We start from the raw sequence: 10,255 nt of genomic DNA on the forward strand, positions 1-10,255 counted from the left end.
TTTACTCTAAATCTACACTCATAACATACATTTATGTCCCAAGCACGATTACTAGTGTTGTGATTAGAAGATGATGGTATATTGAAAACATCGTGATCCTGATTATGGATATGAAAGAAACTTGGTATTATGGATTATAAATCAAAGGGAAAAAAAGGCTCTTGATTTTATGGCCTAGATTAGACAAAATTAATACATACAAATTTCCATATGTGTATTTTGCCACATCATATCCAACATGACATTTTGCAACCTAAATCTTTACATTTAAGATAGCTTAAGGATTAGTTGAGCATGGTTTGATGTTCCATGACCAAATTACGACCAAGCCAAAACTTCCATGACTAGTTTTATCATTAACCATAATCATAATAGCTAAATTAATTTTGTTCAATTTTAATTAAATTAAATAACAAATTCACGAATAACATTTACAAGGTCATTGTTTTATATCATGTAACTAGATGTAAAACCCTTGTATTATACGGATAATAATAAGTATTTTTTAAAATACAATTTTGAAATTATGAAGAAACATATTAATTACAATTTATTATAATATTTATTACATTTGATACTTTACATATATATAAGTATAAGAATATGTGACTTTGTTATTTTAAAAATTGAAAAAAAAAACCATAAATTGACATGTGGATATTATTTATTTAAAAAATATCACAAAATAATAAATATCAAAATTCATTAGAGATTGACATATAGCAAAATTATTTTTAGTTATTATAATAGATTGGTTTATACGGTGTAGTTTCATTATCAATTTTCATTAAACTAATTAGTTTAATGTTTTGATCTGTTGGTTCGATTATTTATGGATCAGAGAATTATTATTAGTTTCATAGTAAATGTTACATAAGTAATTCTTAAAAACCAAATTATCTACTTTTTTCATCAAGATAAAATAAAAATAAAAAAATAAAAAATAAAAAATAAAAAAAAAACTATTTGGATAATTATGACTAAAAATATTGTAATAAATTACATATAAAAAATTATATTTATAGAATTATACTAGTTGAGAAGCATATTTGAAATTTAAATATGTTAACATTATATAAAAGTTTAGTTTGGGCTTGAATTTACAAAAGGTCGAAATATTCTTGGGCTAAATACCCCCGACACCTTCATAGTAAACCCAGCATGAAAGCCACTTCTTTTATTTCTCTCCTCTTTCTTTGTCTCTGCAACCGCCGCCTGCAGCCGCAGCCTCGGCGAAAACGCCGTCGTCTCCACCACTTCCATTTTGCTCATCCTTTTGTAAGGTAGATACCTTTATCTTTGTAGCTCAAATTTTCGTACCTAATTGTTTGTGTGCAAACATCTCCGAACACATACGTCTCTGTTTATTCTTGATTGCCCCTGCATTTTTGAATTTGAAATTGAAGCTCATATTAACTAATTTTCATTTTCAGAATGTTTGTAAGCAGCAAATTGTTCGAGAAAATCGTGATAATTATACCAAATTTTACAACTAGCATATGAATATTATAGTTTGAAGTTGCGAAATCAATATCTTCTTACTACCTTTGCAGACAGCAGAGGTGTTAAGATCAACATAATGGCGACCTCAAAACTGAAACTTTTCATGATGAATTCGTGTTCGTCAAGGTCAATAACAGGCTTAAATGCAATTCAACTTCGTGATTCTTTATCCAGTTCATTTTGTACCTTGATTGAATCCCCAAAAACTGATGATCCAGTAGAGGTGACTGAATCTCCTGAACTTCCAAATTGGGTTCGAATTTCAGAAAACAATAATACCAAGATCACGAAAACCCCTGAGGACGATTTTGTCCTCCCTTCATTATCTTCATGGATGGAAAATTACAAACGAAGTGAATCCCAAGAACAGGATAAAGTCACAGTAAGTAATGACACCGAGAGTGATGTAAAAAAGATAACTAAACTTCTGGTGAAGCCCTTTGAATCACTTGATTCTGTCATACAAGTTTTGAACAACTCTGGTGTTACACCATCAGAATATTTAGTTTCTCAAATCTTGAAAAGATTTGATAATAACTGGAAATCAGCTTATGGTGTCTTCATTTGGGCTGAATCCCAAATGGGTTCCAAGTTTTCATCCGATATGTATAATTTATTGGTACACTCTTTGGGAAAATCAAGAAAGTTTGATCTCATGTGGGAAGTAGTGGAACAAATGGTTCCTCTTAGTTATGTTACAGTCAACACCATGGCAGAAGTCATAAGAAGACTTGGAAAAGCCGGATCCCATGAAGAATCCATTAATACATTCAGAAGAATTGAACAATTCGGGGTTAAAAAAGATATTTCAACATTGAACATGTTGATCGATTCATTAGCAAAAGAGAAGAATGTGGAACGTGCAATTGATATATATCAAGAATTCAAGAACGAAATCCCTCCAAACTCGCATACTTTTAATTCATTAATACACGGGTGGGCTAAAGCTAGGAACTTTGAAAAAGCTCAAACCACCATGGAAGAAATGAAGGAACATGGGATTTGTCCCGATGTTGTGTCCTATACGTCTTTAATAGAAGCTTACTCTCGTGAAAAGGATTTCAAGAAAGTTGATGAAATTCTTGAAGAAATGCAAGAAAAAGGATGCCCTCCAAATGTCATCACATACACGATTGTCATGCATGCCCTTGGTAAATCAAAAGAAATCGACAAAGCGTTGAATATTTACGAAAGAATAAAGTCAAATTGCATCCTCGATACATCTTTTTACAATTCGTTAATCAGCATTCTATCAAAATCTGGGAGATTAAAGGACGCTCGCCAAGTGTTCGATGAAATGCCTAGTCAAGGAGCTACACACGACACTCAATCCTACAACACCATGATCACTAGCTTTTGTAGCAACACACAAGAAGAGGATGCACTTAAGATGCTACACGAAATGGAAATGAATAATGTGAAAATGGACTTTGACACATACGCTCCATTGTTGAAGATGTGTTGTAAGTTGAAGAGAATGAAGGTGATTTCTTTTTTGGTGAATCATATGTTGGAGAACAATGTGAGTGTGGGAATTGGGACTTATAGTCTTTTGGTTCGTGGGTTGTGTAAGAGTGGGAAAGTTAAACATGCGTGTTTGTTTTTGGAGGATGCGGTTATGAAAGGGTTTGAGGTTTATGATACGATGTTTAAGGTTTTGGAGATGGAGCTTGAGAAACAGGGGATGAATGAAGAGAAAAAGAGGATTCAAGAATTGAAACAAATCCGGCTTGGTTAAGAGGCAATAATATAATGAAAAGATTGTTCCACTTAGGGACGCATACTTGTTTTGACTTTTGAAGAGGGTGTTAACCAATCACCTTTTGATTTTGGTTAGTTGTGAAAATTATGTATTATTTTGTGAAGTTGTTATTAAGTTGTTAACCCTTGATGAATATTGCAAAATAATTGTTATTATATAGTTTAAAATTTAAGTTAGTGTTATCACATTTGTCTTGGGCTCCCTTAGTCTTTAGCCTTTTAGAGTTTTTTTAGCTAGCTTTTATTTTCCCATTCTCCTTGTTTTGTTGCTACATGTTTTTCTATCGAGAGCACTTATAATTTCTCTCTTTCAATAAGGATGTTGTTCAATTATCACTTAGAACTTGATAAGGAACTTTTGGAGCTTAATATGTGTGACATTAGATAGCCAACTTAGACTCAGGGCGTGTTCGGCAAGCAGCGTTTGAGAGCTTCTAACTTTTAAGAAAATGTTCATAAAAAAGAAAAAAGTTCCGTTCGGCAATAAGAGCATTTAGTCTTTAGCCTGAACAAAACGCTTCAAAATCAAAAACTACATGTTACCAACTAGTTTTGCCGAACATACTCTCAAATTAAGATGATAGATGAAGTTGTCTCATCTTTTAGTATCCTTTGTGTGTGGACTTTTGCGAAAATGCAAAAAAAAAAATGCACACTATAAGTGGAAGAATAAGCAAATTTGGACGTAAAATGCTTACTCCGATCTTTGTTTTTAGGTTAGTAACTCGATGAAATTATATATCAAATTTATTGAGCATACGTTTGTCGTGTTTTCAAATTTATCTTGTTTGTCATGTTATATATGATCAGGTATAAATTAAATAAACTAAATATATTTTATGTTGTCTTTGTCGTTTCAATTTGGTCATTTTTATCTTAGTTGAAAGTAACATAATATTATGTCGTGTTGTGTTCGTATTATATAAAAAGTTGTGTGTCGTATTATAAAAACACGATACAATTGTCCGATTTGACACCCTTAACTAGGTGTTTCGGTGTCTAAAAACGTTGCAACTAAAACTCGCTCAATGCAGTTGCTAAGACTAGATCCCTAAACCATTTTAGCAAAGACCAAATGTTTCACATAATATACAAAATCCTTTTTTAAAAGGTCGATTTGCATAATATAATGAATCCTTCTAAAAAGGTTAAACATATTATTTAAACATGAAACTACCAAGGCAAAAAAAATAATAATAAAAAAAAAAAAAAAAAACCGACATTTATTATATTGATCAATGCAGTTAAAATGTTATTTAACTTTGCAATACCTTCTTCCAATGCACTACACTCAAAGTCCAACGGCCATTTCCCTCTCTACTATTCATGTCCTTCTCCGCCACCTCGTCCACTTCAATCTCCTCCATGTTTACCATCCATATATCTCTACCATAGGTCACCCTCCAAGAAATTCTTCATCTTTAACATTTTTTATCATTTTGTGCGTCGATCATAGCTTCCATTGAAATCACGTTCACGTCTACCCTCTATAAACATACTCACGCAACTGAAGTTCCAAATGAATATATGCTTGATATCAAAATTATTTTTATTTATTTGCTTAGTGCCCGTTTTATACTTGAGTAAATTACACGAATGGTCCCTATGGTTTAGGGTAATTTACGCGTTTGATCCCTAACTTATTTTTTTAACTCGGAAGGTCTCTACTGTTTGTTTTTGTTACGTGTTTGGTCCCTATTTTACCTAAAAAGACTATTTTGCTCTTGATTTTATAAATTTATTTAAATAAACATACCTCAACCCCACCCCTTCATATTACCTTACATACCCCATCATTTTTTCCTATTTAAATAATAGTCTTTTTAGGTAAAATAGGGACCAAGCGTGTAACAAAAATAAATAGTGGGGACCAAATGCGTAACAAAAACAAACAGTAGGGACCTTCCGAGTTAAAAAAATAACTTAGGAACCAAGCGCGCAAATTACCTCAAACCATAGGGACCATTCGTGTAATTTACTCTTTATACTTTTATGTTCACTAAATGAATTAAAAAGCCTATTTTTTACTCCAATTTTAAAATTTTACATAGTTTTTGAGCTTAAAAGGCGAATTTTCGTTAAATTCCGAAAAAACAATGCGTTGCACATCATGTCGGGGTGATGACGTGGCGTTCATCTGGTGGTGACACGTGTCGCAATCTCGTGGGTTGTCAATGCGCGCTGCACATCTTGTCTGTGTGCGCAACTGCGCGCAAATTTTTATAAAATATTACAAAGCTCATAACTTCTTCATACGAGCTCCGTTTTCGATAGGTTTTATATCCACGTGTAGCTATCAATGAGATCTACAACTTTCGTTTAGACTCTGTTGGCTGATTTTGATTTATTTTTAAAGTTATATTTTTTAATTGGTTAGACTGTTAAAGTCCGTTAAAAATTCATAACTTTCTCGTCTAACGTCCGTTCTCGACTGTCTTTATATCGACGGACTCCTATTAACGAGATTTTCGATTCTTGTTTAGATTGTTTCAGCTAAAAATCAAGCGATCTAAAATTCGATTTCTGAGATATATATTGTATATTGAATCTTAGAAAAATCATAAATTCCTCTAATGAACTCAAATTTGACGTTCTTTATATGTATGCTCTCGGCTTAATGACTACTACAACTTTCGTTTAGATTACTATGGCTAAAAATGATTTATCTTCGACTCACTATTTATGATATCTGTAGTAGTATCGGGTCGAAGACGAAACTTCAAGAATCATAACTCCTTCGTTATAAGTCGGATTTAAGCGTTCCTTATATATCCGGAATCCTTGTCATGGTTACTTCAACTTTCATCAAGAATATGCATCCTAATTATTACTCTTGTAACGACCCAATTTTTAAGTCCAAAAATTTCATTTTTAATTAATTGATTTATAAAAACATTTATAAGAAAACACCAGCTAATAATAACTTTTCATAAATCCACAACTCATGTCTGAAAACCACTCACAAAATAACACAATGTCAGAGTACAATCCAAAGAAACTCTAATGCAGAAAACCAACAAGTGTGTGTATGATGTGTCGCTACCGTGTCAGCTCCTTCCCCTTCGCTGAAGAGGTACCTGAAACCAAAACTATAAACTGTAAGCACGAAGCTTAGTGAGTTCCCCCATCGTACCACATACCATACAATCACGTAACATACATACTGCCAGGAAATTCTTGGGTGCCCGACCTACCCGGTGCGGCCATTTTGGGGTGCCGACCTACCCGTGCGGCCATTTTGGGGTGCCGACCTACCCGTGTCAAGCTATTCACCTACCCGTGTTAAGCCATTCTAGGGTGATGACCTACCCGTCGGTCCTAACAACCGAACTTGGGGACTATTCCCCTCCTACTAGTGTTATCACGTATAACATACCATGCCAGCATGTAAACATATAATCACATACTGTCAAACATATCTGGGGTGCTTGACCTACCCTTCGGTCCTAACAACCGAACCCTACTGCTATCACATATAACGTATCATGTAGTAGCAAACCTAGATGATATCACAAAGACAATCATCTAACATACAACTCCTACTGGTGGGCCGACATTGTGGCCGTAGACCCACCGCTACTGGAAGGTAACTCACCTCGATCAAGTAGCTGCTGTCAAACTGAGTGGGAAGTCTCTTCCTACTGCCGCTCTAGAAATCCTCTGGCTACAATCCCCACAAAACACTCAGTCAGAACTGATATCTACTCTTAGGGTAAAATGACTATTTTACCCTCAAACAAGTCCAAATCAAATTCAACTTCAAGTTGACCCAACTCGCCGATTTGGGGCGTCAACTCGCCGAGTCCCTCATCCTTTACTCTTCCTTATCCACGTCCCGACTCGTCGAGTTTGGCTTCGCCTCAACGAGTTCCTCTCTTATATGAACATTGCATGAAACTCATACGACTCGTCGAGGTCACCTTCATCCGAAGAACAAGTCTGACCTCGACTCACCGAGTTGTATGAACAACTTGTCGAGTTCGTCTTCAATCTTAAGGAGATTGTCTTGGACTCGTCGAGTCTGTTCTAGCACTCGTCGAGTCCCATGAACTAAGGTCTAAAACCAAGTCTAATGCGTTGGGTCGCTCTTTCTGACCTTCTACAGTCCCTCTAACACCCAGCTAAGTTCTTTAGACCCTTATCAGATATGAGACTTTATGCCTTGGACTCGCCGAGTCCAAGAACGGACTCACCGAGTCCAGTCTTGACCAACTCCATACAGTCGATTTAAATGAGATCTAACACACCAAAACCATAGATCTGGCCTCCTAATGTCCACTTTATACGTAAAGTTCCAAACTTGATGCACATGTATGGGGTTTTTAGCTCAAAAATCCACATGAAGTGTCCTACAATGTGCATGGGGCTCTCATGGCCCTAAAGTTGGCACCTTTATGCCATGAGACCTCTTAAGGTCCAGATCTGAAGTCAAAACCCACTCAACACTTCCAATTCTAAAACATGACTTAGCAATCCAAAGAGACCCCAAGTTAAAGATGAATAAACACATAGATGAGTCAAGACAGGGGCATTATACCTTGAAGCTGCTGAAAATGAAGTAAAATCCCTGGATCTACTGGCCCCAACTCAAGTTCCAAGCTCCTTCCTTCCTTCCAAGCTTTACAACCACACAAGAACACCAAAAATGGCCTCAACAAAGCACAAACGGCTAGGGTTTCAATGAGAAGTGTTTTGGGAGCATAAGGGACAATATGGCTGTCATATCATTGCTTAAATAGGGTGCAAACCCTCGGATTAGGGTTTTTGTCCGAACAGTACCTACTTGCCGAGCTCGGGACCCGACTCTCCGAGTTCATCACTTAAGTCCCGCGTTCCGCCCTGCTTCTACTCGGCGAGTTGGTCCTTCAACTCACCGAGTCCAAGGCCAAAATGCGAAAAATATATAAATAGCTAATGAAGGAAATACGTACCAAGAACCAGGTGCTACAACTCTATTTAGACGTGTATTTTGTTTCTATTTTAATATTTTGTTATAAGCACGTATACTACAAATATTTACGCATAGAACACCTAATATTCACCAAAAATTTCCCTTATCACACTAAATATGTTACAATTGTTGATCCTAATTATTGCATCATCTTATTAATGCCTAGTGAGAAACGTGGGTGTTACATTAATAGACCCAAAGACCTACGGTATTGCCTCCCTAACAACCATAGTCACTTGAGTGGTGAGCATCTCCCGAATGTCTTTATATGTCAATCATGGCCTCTCCAGGCCGCCCGCTCCAGATCTAGAACCTCTAGTGAACGACATACTTAAAAACAAACTAGATTAAATCAGAAAAGCCACAATTCATACTATTACAACATTATAGGAAGATTAAACCCTCGGGGTTCGTGACTTCCTTGCTATGCATACGGGTCTTGCGCTTCCAGTAGTATGGACTCATACTACCTTCAACACATACCCGTATTTGTCTTAAGGGATCGTCACTGACAACCCGGCTACTAAGCCCAACAATTAGGATATGCATACATCTTATACTCACTCCCTTGAGAGTGGCTAATCATCCCTCAAGATGGCATACTACAACCTATGCTCACTCATGAAACTTCCACTAACCCTGCAGACGCTCGTGTATGCTAGTGTATGCTAATTATATATAACACTGGATTCTATAAACAGTCGAATGCTTGATTCTACCCTAAGCCCACAACCAGACAAGAAATAAAAAAGATAAGGCTAAAGCAAAGATTCTCAGACTATAAAAAAATCTTAGTTATATACAACTATGATGTATACACTAAGCAAGTACAATAATAATATCAGCTCCATATAGCATAACAAGAGTGAGTATTAACTCTGTTTATGTCTGATAGTGGTGGGATGGATGAAATTTTTTAAAATAAATTAAGTAGATGGTGGTGTTGTCCAAAAAAAAGAATTAATCCAATAAAAATGTTTGAAAAAATTAACTAAAACAAATTAATTATTTAATAAAGTAATATTTATTAATATATAAATATTATATATTAGATAATATTTATTAATATATGATAATCCAATAAGAATATTAATCCATAAAAAAAATTTAAAAAGAATTTTTTTAAAAGAAATTATTAATACATAAATATTTTATGCTAAAAATAATATTATTAACAGATAATAATCCAGTAAAAAAGTTAAAAAGAAGATTATTTAAAAGAAAGTAATAATCCAATAAAGAAAGAAGCGGGGTTTGAGGTACAATTGTTTTTCCAGGTCATTCAGCCAGAAAGATATGGTTTTGAAGCTTTTTGAGAACGACATATCTTATCCACAAAGTTTTTTTTTGTGCAAATTAAACAGTTTTTCCAATCCATTCAACTAGAAATATTTGTTTGAACCTAGAAATATGTCTATCAAACAGGACCTTAGTCTTCCTTTATTTATAAGCTTTAGAATATTTAAAATTATTTGTACAAAACTATAATAAAACATTTCTAATCATATTTTATGATCATTCATTTATCTTCTTTGTCTTTATACCCATATAATCCCATCTTTCTCATTTTCGATTTTATGATACCAAATTCTTGTGTATGCCATTTTCCCTACAATGTTTATTATTTAATGCTTCCATTTATGGTTACATTTATAATAACATAAACTCTTCGCTCAATGCTAAGCTCATAAATGTACTCCAAAGCTTAATAAAAATATAAATAAGAACATATCTTGAATTCGTAGATCTGAAAATTTTCATGTACAAAAGTTTATCGCCTTTATGAGTTGCCAACTTTATGCTTTGCTTCAAAATGTGGTGTATAATGAATGAACACATATAGGAAATGGGAGATTCATCAAAGCTTTTATCAACATTTACTCATTTTGGCAACTTTAGCATATTTACTTCCTTTATGACAAAAGTAATCAAATCTTTATCTTCACAAATAAAGGCCAATACCAACACTTATTCTTATTTGCACCATTTATTTTTGCTTTCCTAAAACACATTCTCATTAATGCATACAAATTCTTAAGA

The 10,255-nt window shown here is 34.5% G+C and overlaps 1 protein-coding gene across 2 annotated transcripts; it reads left to right on the plus strand.

The window, feature by feature from the left end:
- The first annotated feature begins 1,132 nt into the window (after positions 1-1,132).
- LOC111884672 (pentatricopeptide repeat-containing protein At3g22670, mitochondrial) lies at positions 1,133-3,447 on the plus strand. 2 transcript variants are annotated; one of them, XM_023880974.2, is made up of 2 exons: positions 1,133-1,283; positions 1,434-3,447. In XM_023880974.2, exon 2 carries the CDS (start codon positions 1,580-1,582, stop codon positions 3,239-3,241), a length of 1,662 nt encoding a protein of 553 aa, XP_023736742.1. In that variant the 5' UTR covers positions 1,133-1,283; positions 1,434-1,579; the 3' UTR covers positions 3,242-3,447. The 2 variants fall into 2 exon arrangements, with proteins under 2 accessions (XP_023736742.1, XP_023736743.1); XM_023880975.3 differs by having other exon boundaries at positions 1,143-1,283; positions 1,554-3,447.
- Positions 3,448-10,255: the final 6,808 nt, after the last annotated feature.

Source organism: Lactuca sativa, chromosome 7 (assembly GCF_002870075.4).
Source record: "Lactuca sativa cultivar Salinas chromosome 7, Lsat_Salinas_v11, whole genome shotgun sequence".
In the NCBI taxonomy this organism is placed as follows: Eukaryota; Viridiplantae; Streptophyta; class Magnoliopsida; order Asterales; family Asteraceae; genus Lactuca; species Lactuca sativa.